Source organism: Gobius niger, assembly GCF_951799975.1.
Source record: "Gobius niger genome assembly, chromosome: 14".
Classification (NCBI taxonomy): Eukaryota; Metazoa; Chordata; class Actinopteri; order Gobiiformes; family Gobiidae; genus Gobius; species Gobius niger.
In genome coordinates this window covers 9,927,074-9,939,509 of record NC_136865.1, presented here as the reverse complement: position 1 = coordinate 9,939,509, position 12,436 = coordinate 9,927,074, and the positions used below count along the sequence as shown (strand labels likewise).

At 43.4% G+C, this 12,436-nt stretch overlaps 2 protein-coding genes across 6 annotated transcripts in view; one reads left to right on the top strand and one right to left on the bottom strand.

The window, feature by feature from the left end:
- Positions 1-12,436, bottom strand: part of LOC306974083 (receptor-type tyrosine-protein phosphatase U-like) — a 371,134-nt gene that overhangs the window by 93,172 nt on the left and 265,526 nt on the right. For all 5 annotated transcript variants that reach the window (XM_079571206.1, XM_079571209.1, XM_079571207.1 and 2 more), the window contains exon 10: positions 11,440-11,641. In XM_079571206.1, coding sequence (XP_079427332.1) covers positions 11,440-11,641 — 202 coding nt within the window. The remainder of the gene's footprint in view (positions 1-11,439; positions 11,642-12,436) is intronic.
- The window catches only part of LOC306974165 (C-reactive protein-like), a 431,917-nt gene that overhangs the window by 222,367 nt on the left and 197,114 nt on the right, over positions 1-12,436 (top strand). The window lies entirely within an intron of this gene.

Below are 12,436 nucleotides of genomic sequence, written 5' to 3'. Positions count from 1 at the left end.
GTTGATTACACACTTTTTTGAAAATTGGCAAGGCAAAGTTCATTTGTAGACCCATAATTTGTAGAGACGTAAATAGCCATCTATTGTTTTTTTTCAGATTCCTTCGCTCCAAGTTTTGATGGACACCGGCCAATTTCATACTTTTTTGGACTCCTTCGAATAGCTCTTCTTAATTCGGTCTTGCAGTAGGTCCTAACCACAGCTCCTCCGTGCGTTATCTTTCAAACTGCTGAAAACAAAACCTACAAACTCATTCCCAACTTTCCAAACACATTTCTAGCATCCCAGTTCTTCACTAGGATGACTTTTATTGGCGGGTTTCAAATCTGCCAGGGATCAATATCATCGCAGAAATGTCTCGTGCCTTTTGTGCAGGTGCTCAGTTGGCTTTTACCGTGTTCTTGTCATCGTTGAAAAGTGCTTGAGCAAAGTGCTTGAAATTACAGCCGGTTATAAATGGCTATCGGCTCGATGTGCGGAATCAGTATACGCGACTTCAGTTACTCTGAACTTAAGACTGTGTCTCCCACGACGAGTACATAAGACTCGCTGTAATGAACTGTGTTTTGAAAGACCACAGGCTGCCTTTTATGGAGTATTTGAACTATCGGATGCTTCACTGGAAGATACTTCAGCCTTCATAGAGATGGACAGGACTGTCTTAATGCTCGTGGATGAAATCAATTTGATGCAAGACATTTTGAAGTCGATGCCGTCTGAACAACAAAAAAACATATTAACTATAGTGTTGAAGGGATATTTCTGGATTTTTGACATAGGGCCTCATTTCCCAGTTATCCAGAGTGTTGTTGATTTATAGAGATATACAGATATATATATTTTTTTTTTTCTTAAATTCATGCAGTCCTTATATTTGAAGAGTTTAGTAGTGCTAGGCTAGTGCATGTCTATGGTAACTATTAGCCTGCATTAAAAAGAGTCTGATCCAAGCACAGTGCACCTGAGGCAAATCATTCATAAGACCAGACTACCCATATAAATGTCTGTGTTGACTGAATAAGTTTTGAAATATAACCATTTTGCATTTAAAAGAACTTGTATTTGAGCAGCATCAGCTTCCTGGTTGTAAGCTACGCAGCAGCGGAGTGATCTGCTCGGTTACCGGATCTACAGTAGTTTGTTTACCTGCGGCCGGCATTACGGCACGTGCAATTCACAAAGGAGCTTTCTAAAAATCAGATGTGGCAACGTTTGGAGGACGACCCGATGATTTTGAAGAGGTTTTTAATGCAGGCTACTAGTTACCATAGACATGCACTAGCCTAGCACTAGCCTAGCACCACTAACCTCTTCAAATATAAGGACTGCACGAATATTTTTTTTTTTTTTAAATCGTCAGAAATCGACGACACTCTGGATAACTAGGAAATGAGCCCCTATGTCAAAAATCCTGAATTATCCCTTTAAGAGAAAAACCTACTCAGCGAGTCTAAGAAAATCCCCATAGGAAAAGAAAGCTTGGATGTTTGTCTATCGGGTGAATACGTAAATCTCTAGACGAGTTTGTAATTAAGCAAAATGCGTAATTGTGTTGTAAGCTGCTTGAAAATATTACTCGAAAGTTGCTTGCAAAGTATTTGACTTGAAAGGATGCTCAACCCCCATGTCGTGCATTGCCTTTAGGTTGACCCTTTCTTCTCCTTAGTATAAATCCCTGTTGAAAGCTTTCTTAGAAGAATAGCATACACAGACGCTCTTGTCATATGGGCCTATATGTTCCCGGCCTATTCCACGCTTCAAGATCAAACACCCAGTTCAAAAGACACCCCCCTATCTCTCTGTGCACGCGCAGATATTTTGGTCCACACCCCTTCGCATGAAAAGTGCCGTCTTAATCCATTATATGCAGCGTGCCCTGGTGTACCCGTAGCGTGCCGCGGAGGGCCACCCACTCTCCGCCATTGACTGATGATGACTCCAATCGGCAGCCAGCCCCACATAGAGAAAACAAGGCCCTTATAATATAATTAGAAGGAATCTGGAAAGCCGCGCCAGCCCTCGCCAAAGCTCAGGGGACAACCGAGGTTCGAGTGTTCCCATCTCGTGTTACTACAGGGAGTGAATTAGCGCCACGATGTACGAAGCAAAACGCCTGCCCTGCTAGAGGAGATAAGGAGGGCGAACAGTTGGTGAGGCAGAGCCATTAATGCCGGCGAGTGAAAAAATAAATAAAAAATAGCTTCTAACTCGAGACTTGAAACCCACACGAGTAAGTACGCAGAAGATAAGGAGGAGGTCTTAGCCTTGGTGTGGAAGTTAGTTATGAGGCAGTGCATGTGAGCTTTCGTCGAAATTTAAAAAGCAAAGCAGCTGCTGGTTCGACTTTGCTTAAATCACAACAGAGCATTTACATCGGAGTCAGGAAATTATAGCTTTATAGGGGCTGAACAAACAAACACGTTTTATGGTGGCAATTATCAAATCACCAAGGCTGCAATTATATAGGTCATTGGTTCGCTTCCTCAAATAACGTTTTTTATCCATAATTATCCGCTAAGTTGTAAACACCGTCAAATTACCGGTGGTTTTAATGGTCTGCAATGCAGCATTTTACATTACAATAAACAGATTCACACCAGGCTCACATTAACTACGGTCCGGGTTCGGTCCTGATCCGGTCCGGGTTTGCCCCAAACTACCACTCACAGTGAGTCCGACTGACACTGTGGCTCCGCCAGCTCCGGCGCCCGACGCTGTGCCAGGCACAGAAACGGCACTCGCGAGAACAGAAGTGCGCGTGGGTTGCCCGCTTGGAGCGAGTTTACGTGATGATTAGCCCCGTATACAGTATACGTAGATTTTGTAAACAAAAGCCGCATTTGCCAGAACGACGGCTCTCCCCAGTGAAGTGGATGCTTTGCAACACACTACTGCCCCCGTGTCACTGGTAATGGAGAAATGTTTACATTTATGGCGTTACGCGCGTGTACAGGTGGTAAACGAGACCAAATAAGGAGCGAGCAGACCGATTTTATTTTGAAATACACCGGATCTTCTTTCCTCACTAGACCTGACTTCCTGCTTGGCTCGTGTTTTTCTGTCAGCTTGATCCGCTGGGGCTCCGGTGTCCGGCAAAAATAGACTTCTTGCGGATTCTTTCCGTTGACGCCGGAAGGCCGCCGGATGGCCTCGGTAGCCGGACCCGGACTTCGCGGAGCAGTGTGAGTGTGCAACATTGGTTTTAATGACTTTCTAAGTTTGGGGATGCTGTACCGGACCTTAACCGGATTTAATGTGAGCCGGGGGTAAAACTGCACAGTGTTTTATAGATTGACAAAAGGGTTTTAAGGGGTCGGTGTGTCATCCTGGACAGCGATATCACCTGCGTATTTCCATCTTCAGAACCCGCCTCCACCCCTCACCCCACCACTGCAACTGCCATTCTGGTTCACAATCTTGTAACATCCCGTTTAGACTAATTCATTCGTTTTCAGCCTCTCCCCCCCAAAAAATATCCCCTCACAGACTTCAACTTGTCCCAAACTCTGGAGCCCGAGTCATCACCAGAACCCCTTCCATTCATCACATCACTCCAGTTCTGCACATTCACCGGCTCCCCATTCAATATAAAATCCTTCTCCTTACCTTCAAAGCTCTCAATAATCTGGTCCCTCCATATCTCACTGAGCTCCCTACTCCCTCCCGCACCCTCCGGTCCTTCTCTGCCCCACAGCTGCCTGTAACTCCAGCCTGCAAGCAGCCTCTTCCCTCTCTCTTAGTCTTGCCATTTTCTGCGAAGTGCATTTGTAGTTTCTGTGTTCCACAATGTTTTATTGGACACTTGTGTACATCGTTGCTGTGTTTTTGTGAGGCTTAGTGGATTTTTTTTACTGCAGAGAGTCCGTACAAACCCTGAAGGACCCAGATTTTAAAACAGCTAGCGAATGAGCTAAAGACATTTGAGACCTATAAATAAAATAAAGTCTTCTTCCGAAACACTGAAGAGGCACCAAGAGCCACCAACACCTGCAGCATTACAAGGCATCACAAGAGGCGCCATGGGGAAACAAAAGGGAGACAAACAAGGAGGTATCCGGGCAAGTTTAGCAGCTAAGCCACACAAGTCTTCTCCCCTGCCATTGTTTTGACTAATGTTTGTTCACTGTGGAGTAAGATGGTTTTTACTTGTCTCATTGCTCTTCCCAAAAGATGGTGAAAGACTGTTGTGGAGCGGAGGGAGCTGCGCAGGAGGACGAGGAGCTGACCGATGCGGGACACCACGCTCTGAAACAGGGACAAACCCAGGAGGCGGTGCACCGTTTCAGAGGAGCCACTTCGACCTGCAGTCTGAACGTAGCCTTCCTTATGGGGCTGTCACACCTTGACGATCAAGCCAGCGTATGCCGAACGCTGCATACGCTGAACTTTCTATGTATTTTTTCAGTTTTGGGCGTATACATAGAGTATCTATAACGAGTCCACAACTTATGCCTAACTACAGTTTAACTTAGTAATGCGACAAGCCAGTGTCCTGAGAGTGCGGGCAGCAAGCGAGGATCAAGCTCAGGCCATGGGGAAGGTAGACGTGATGCGCGGGTTGCGGGTTCCACTGCGGTCCCTGCGGGCTGCCCGTGGCTCTGGTCATGAAATTAATATAAATAATGCATTGGTTTTATATAGCGCTTTTCACTCAAAGACGCTTTACATTGCACTATTCGTTCACTCTATACTCAGTGGTGGTAAGCTACTATTGTAGCCACAGCTGCCCTGGGGTAGACTGACGACAGCGAGGCAACCAGTCTGCGCTATCAGCCCCTCCGACCATCACCACTCACTCACTCACGCATTACATTCGCTAGGCTTCCTGGTGTTCCCAAACGGTTTCCCATCCAAGTCCTGCCAGGCCCTTCCCTGCTTAGCTTCCAAGGTCTGACGGGATTGGGCAGAGCAAAGGCGGTGTGGCCTCCTCCTCTCTCCTTTGATCGCGGGGCCGGTCGTGGCCACACTTTGCCTCCGTTCGCGCATTCATTGAATTCAGCCACAACTTATTCCGTCATGTTTAGAGCAGGTTTTTTGACGTAAATATATGTGTCGGATTTTCCACAAGCAGCGTCCTATTGTCCACCCTCTGAGCGTCTGTGAGTGTGTTACCTCGCTGTCGGTCGCTGATCCCATGATCCCAGCGCAGGAGAGAGAGCGCGAGGGGAGGACACGCCAGTTCTGCTCATTTCAAACACATCTTTGGACGGGATGAAAGCCGTGGTCAATTCAGACGGATCATATTTGTATCGCGATGCTTTTAATGGTTGCGGGGGCGGGGCAGGTTATTAGAATAGAAACAACGTGCAGGGCAGAACCTGAAAAAGAAACCTGACCCGCGCATCACTATTAGACATCAAGACTTACGAGTAACTTACGTGTGTCGACGATCACATGACGTACCTGTAACTAATAGCCTACTTATGTCGGACGTGGTATGGTGTCTTCAGTTAATATGAATTCAGGATGGATTTACAGTCTTCGCCTCTTTCACTTCTCACTGAAAGTTCCATTAGCTATATCTTGTAGAATCAAAGGTGCACAGCATGTGAAGTGTACTTATGCATAATGGATTTTTGCTCACATTTACGAGCGGCAAAAAGTGAAATTACTCCTGGCTGTTCATAACGAAACAGAGTGCAGGAGCGGACTAGACATTTTGAAGTGGCAAATGTTGAATCACCCAAAAGTTGCTGCGAGGGCATATGTGCGTTTTGTAATGCAGAGGAATCCAGAGATGCAGATAACGTATACTTTACATGATCTATAGTGACATCCCGGGTTTGACTTGAATAAATCCGGCGCGCTGTAGCAGATGGTAAATGTTTGCTCGAGTGTCAGCACAAAAAACTCAGAGGACGGAACATTTATGCAAGAAACCTCTGCAGATCTTATTTAATGCGGTTTCTCAGCCACAGCTTAATGTCGAGGTTTGTTTTCGCCATTTGAAAAAGCAAAGCGGTAAGCAAAAAGCAAAGGCTCATTAATTTTCAAGTTGAGCCAACAAACTTCCATATGTCTGGAGTACAGACAAATATCACCGATCTGCACCAAAATATCACCTGTTCCTCAGTGGCTTAAGCCCAAAGAGCGATGGCTTTGAGATTTTGAGGTTTATCATTTACTGTGAGGGAAAGGGGTGGCAGTGTTGCTTGTGGATCTAGTGGTAGAAGCTTTGATTCAGACTCTCGATTGTGTACAGATTGAATTATACTTATTTCCCAAGGTGAATCTTGAATGGCAATGGACAGCAATGGTCACTAAACAGATCAATGTAGACGGCGATGCAAAGCGCGAGTCAGAGGAGAAAAGAGATGGACAGAGACATCATGTCTTTGAAATGGAATAATCCAAACTCACAAAGTCACTTGAAACTTGTCGAAGATATCCAGGATTCCAGGATTCCAGGATTCCAGGATTCCAGGATTGTCATGTTATTTGTGGTGATGAAAAAGCAGTGCGTGTCCAGATCGGACTACAGTACATTTACGTTTTTTTGAAGACCAGTGGTTTGAAACCCATCAAATTGTTGGTATGTCCCAGGGCAAGACACTTATTTGGGGTGTTTGTGCAAGGAAGGGTATCAAGCTTAGGCCTTGTCCACATGTAGCAGGGTATCTCAAAACAAAGATGTTATCCTACGATTTGGGCTTGTCATCCAGACCAAACCGCAGATGTCTGTCCCCAAAAACGCAGGTTTCTAAAACCTCTGGCCACGGTGAAGATTTTGGAATACTCTGGTTATACATTTGAGTTTTAGGAGGCCGAATGTCATTGCCTGCTTGGTGTTACCGGTTAACGATTGTTCAGGCACTTTTTGCTTGCTTGTTTTTACAATCTGAACTGCTGCTTCACGTCGAAGAGCGCAGGCCAAGGAGCGCTTTACAGTTGGCTATTTTCCGAAGAACGACCATCCCACGACCCAGAAATGTTCCTCGAAGACACCAACAGCGGTTTCGGGTCAGACCGGGACGCACAGCTGCTGCTGGGGGAACTTTGAGATGGAGGTCGTCCTCCTGGAGGGACGGCACGACGAATGTCACGATCCTTGCTTCTGCCGTAGTCGGAGTTAATACGTGCAAGGACAACGATCACCGGTCAGTATGACGGGAGATCAAGGTAGGTTGTCTCAAAATAGTTTGGTCTGTAAAGCTATAAGGAGGGGACCCCAGTTCATACAGCTGCAAAAACAATTTCACAAATAATGTACTTGACAAGGTGCGCACGATGTCATGTTTTTTTTCTAGATGGAGAGTGGATTTATTAACACACCTTTCAATCGCACAACTTTTTCCAGTTACGGACACCTTTTTTTTTTCATCATATAATAGGATATTTTGTTTTGAATTCTAAATAGCTAAAGCAACAGTCCATATTTTACAGTACCGTGAAACCCATCCATAGGAGCTTTGTTTTCTTTCAACACATCCATATAATAAAGTATGGAACAGAACAAAAGGCACTATTACACGTCTCTAAGTGACCTGACTAACCCAGGTCAATGATGAATACATGTAAACGAATAATAGCATTGAAAGTGCGAAGACGGCGTGATGCTTTGTGTTTCGATATGCAGAGGGTGGAATCTGTTTTTTTTTTTACGAGATAAAAGGGGGAATATGTAATTTTTCTCAAGAATCAACAACAAAGACACCTTGAATAGCAGAGTACGAATAGAAAGCAACCTGGTCAAATAAGTGCTCGCTATATTCTTTATAGGAAAGCATTACAATAGCCTGGGACGTTTCATCAGAATAAACACAATTATCTAAGTGCCTGCAGACAGCCATTTGGACAAAAGGCTCGGCCGCCACAAAGAGATGGGAGGGGAGAATACTGAAAACGTGTTCTTGTAAAGGGGGTAAAAAAGACGTGAAAGTGGATGTAATGAGGCAGAGCACGGTTATGATATTGCTCTTACTTTTACAACTTTACATTGGTATCGCTCGTACGGCTGTTACTTTTAGCGCTACTTTAGCTCAAATGTATCTTTTCAAGCTTTTAACATTATTTAACATCCATCCCCATCAATTTGATACCTGGAAATGGTCAGTCAGCTCATTAGTCCCGTCTGCTGGTGTTATGAGAAGGTGCTTTGTGAATATTAAAGTGAGCGTTCATATCATAATTCAGGCTTTAAAACTGTATTTCAGGTCAGGGTTTTTGAATTTGCCTGGGGCTCCCTTTGTTGGCACTAGTGGGAATGACTAATGTAAAATAGAAGAAACAAGCTTTCACCTATTGCTGGGTTGCAGGTGACATCACAGCGTTCTAAAGGCCTATACTATTATATAGAGGAAAAATTATTTTGTTTTTGAGGAAATTTTTGGTCTTGTACAGAGAGATCTTGGACCCAGTGACTGATATTAAAGATCATTTTTTTAATTCCTATATTTTCTTTTTAGCTATGACTTGTGAAAGTGTAATGTTATTAATAGGAAAAACTGGCTCTTGCCCCCCGCTGGGTCCGATGACATCATCACGTTCTAGAACCTGCAACCCAGCAATACTAGCAAATCAATGACACCATGATTAAAGGCACTATACTTAATTTTCAAATTGGTCGAAATATGCATTTTTTCTGTCACGGTCTTCCTTCAGTGTCAAAATATGACAAAAAAGGCTCAACCTCCCTTTCAATCTTGGTACAGCTTCATTTTTTGCCTTTTTCTGTGAGCTGCATTTGTGGTTTCTGTGCTCCACATTGTTTTACTGGATATGTTTGTAAAATTTTGCCGTGTTTTTGTGAGGTTTAGTGGAATTTTTTACTGCAAAGAGAATAATGGTCCTGAAGAAAGCAGCTTTCTAAAAGTAAACAAAAAGCTAGCTTATCAGCTAAACCCATTTGAGACCCACAAATGTCTTCCTCTGAGACACTGAAGAGGCACCAAGAGCCCCCCACACCTGCAGCACAGTGGAGACGTCACAAGAGGAGCAACAGGAAACAAAAAAGGGACTAACGAAGTGGTATCTAGGCAATACTCAGCCTCATGCCTTCTGTCCCTACTAGTGTTCTGGCTAATGGACGTTCACTGGAGAATAAAACAGATTAACTGCTAAGCTCTTCCCAGAAGACGGTTAAAGACTGTTGTGGAGCTTTGCAGAAGGAAGAGGAAGGAGGAGGTGGAGCCGACCAGTGCAGGACACCATGCTCTAAAACAGGGATAAACCCAGGAGGTGCTGAATCGTGTCAGAGGATCAGAGGATCAGGTTTCCTCCAGGTGCTACGGTTTCCCCAATCTCCAGGTCAGGTCGACCCACAATGGCAGTGCGGCTCAGTCGCAGCAGCTTAGGACTAACACCTGAACACTATTTTGTTGTAGGCTTGTACAATGACAAATAAAGCACTTACTCACTTACTGACTTATTTGGGTTGACCATACACAAGATAGACAAATCATATATGATGCAGACTGCACACTTACTTTTTTCAAAAAATCACTAACTTTGCAACAGTCTTTTCATACTCTTCCCCTAACTGGGGCCTCTAACACACTTAAAGGGGACATTTACAAAGCATTTGCTCATGTGATAAACAAGTGTCAAATGCAAAATGGGATTGACACATTTTTTACTCACACAGAATTTATATATTTATATATTTGGGGTCTTGATAATAGTGCAATACAGACGGTTGTAAATTGTATGCAATATGCCCACAAAATTGCTAAATGCTATTTTCCAGCTTGTGCACTATTCAGCACCAACCTTGATAAATGACCCGCTCTGAGCGCAAAACAGCTTGGAACGAGTATTCAGGGCATAAAAATAACAGACGACAATTTTGTGTTCCCTCCATGACGCAACAACATCCAGGAAGTGCCTCAGCGATGACCATTGCTCAAAAGTGCTAATTCAGGCATGTTTTTGATGAGAGAATGAGATAATAAGGATTAAAAAGTTCAAAACAGTGTTGTTTCCGTCAACGAAGATGAAAACGATATTATTTTCCTTGACGATATGATGTTGTTGTCAAAAGCTATATATATATTAGCTGTATAAGCTGGCAAAAAAACAACACTGGCTCAAAAAGGGCTTTATTTTTCGATGTCAAAGACCTTCACCTGGAATGCTCTGCAGCCGTTTCATAACAATCGCGAACACTCGGTTTCCGGAGTGAACAATGCCATCCTCACCCAAACCGCTCGAGCCCAACATTTTAGCTACAATTTCACGTGGCACTTATTCCATCAAAGAAAAGCCGCCGACCGACTATGAGCACAAAGTATACGTGTAATTGAACCAAAGGCGTCCTATAATGGAAGCAAATTACGAGGCATTCTTGCTGCCTGCTTCGTGAAACTGATTAGGACGGGGAAACAGAACAGCTCTTTGGGAAATAAGTGGGTTCTTGCACAATGGCTGAGAAATATAGGCAATTCTCATTTATTATAGGATCATTTACCGGGATAATCCGAGGCCAGGCCGCTCGTTTCGGGGCGAAGAGGGCAATGAGATCGTCTTGTATTTTAATAGGGCTATAAAATTCTCTAACTGGCTACGATGAAAAATGTACTTTTGGAGGAAAACGTGTTCGGGCAGAGACACTATGGGTATGATGATACAGTAAGAAGTGCCGATTAAGGGTGGGTAATTACAGTACATTACGAGAGTGTAAGGATGAGCGGATCTGCACCGAAATATCAATACATCAATGCAAGTGGCAAAACTATTCATTCTCTCGTCCGAATCGTGATTTAAATACTTTTATATTTGCTACATCCATGTTAAGTACTGATCTAAACCCTTCCTCCTTTTCACCGAGTTCCAGCAGGTGAGGAGTAGCGTTGGGGTACTGTTAAATTTTTAAACCAGTACTTTAACGATACTTGGTTTTCGATACCGATACCTGCACGATATTTTATTCCTATTCCTAAAATATTTGTGGTCGAGAAGCAGGAAACAGAGCAATAATGTGTGGAAGATCTGCACATTTACAATATTGGGCTCATATTGGGTTCTCCAATGTCAGGAAAAGTGTGAAAATGGGCAATAATTTGTTGGAAAATGGGTGCAAAAAAAATACAAATAAAAATATGGGGAAAATAGGGAAAATATTAGTAAAATTTGAAAAAAAAATAGGGCAAAAATAAGAAAAAAATGAGGCAAACATGGGGCAGATGGGAAGCAATATTTGTAATAAAAATGAGGAGAAAAATTTGGAAAATCAAAAAAGATTGGGGCCGAAACAAGAAAAACAAATCTAGGGAAAAAATAATAATAAATTGGGCAAACATTGGGCAAAAAAACAAAAAAAATATTGGGGGAAATGGGGGGGAATAGGGAAAATATTAATCATACAAAATGAGGGGGCAAAAATAATAAAGAATGTGTACCAGTAGTACCTAAACTATATCTGTTGTGTTATTAGCCCAATAATAACTTGGAACGGGGGAAGTTCATACGATCGTCGCATTAAACGGGTGACAAAAGCCTTACCGGAGATGTTGGTGGTGATCTCTGTGAGTGCGGTCTGTCCGAAGCCTTTGGTGGTCCTGGCCCTCACGGACACCAGGTAGGTGGTCCCCGGGTGCAGACCGGAAAACATGTGGTACGTCTCGTTCCGCAGCTTGGACACCGTGCGCCGAGGTCCCGGGACGTTTATCCCCGGGTCCGAAGATTCTATGCTCTGGTAGCTGATCTGGAAACACAAGAATGACCAACGGACTGTTAAGGGACATGTTATTCATTTATAGTGTTCTTTCTCATAATAAAGATTGTAAAATCAACTCAAACAACCTAGTCCAGCCACCGATATCCACGTCCCTACTACAATGGAATGCTCCTGGACAACTGAGAGCTATTAAAACAAGTGTCTTATTTGCCTTTTCAGCGCCTGCATAGCTCATAGTCCTCTGTGGCAATTCATTTGATCTAAACCTGCATCACCTATATTCATCTTATTAGCATCGTGTGAACTCTTTAGCTACAGTAGGCACTCCGTTCATCCCAGAGCTTATTACTCACTGTCTGAGAGACTCAACACGGCGGAGGACATTTTATTTAAAGTCGCTCTCGTGAGAAACTCTCTCAATTAATCTCGTGACTGGAGCAAGAAATGCCATCGTCTGCTGCGGATCCCATACATCTCCCTTGTATTCAGCCACAAATAATCACACTTAATGATATATTATAGTGAAAAGTGCATGTTTTTGCGTCGTTCAGGTTGTTTGAATACTTTCCCGAACCCTTAACATTGGAAAGTAATGCAGTAGTTTGGCTCATATTACTGGGGAGTGTGAAGATTTTTTTTAATTAGCCTGGCTACACATTTCGCCCATTCAAATACAAAGAAAAATTTGAGATAAAAACAAACATGGCGGCTTGCAGGAGTAAGAAGCGAAAAAAGTGTGTTGATATTTCCACATAATAGTCCTTTCACAGTTTCAATTTTCAGCACTGAAATGGTCGATCTCAAAAAAATCAGCATGGTGCT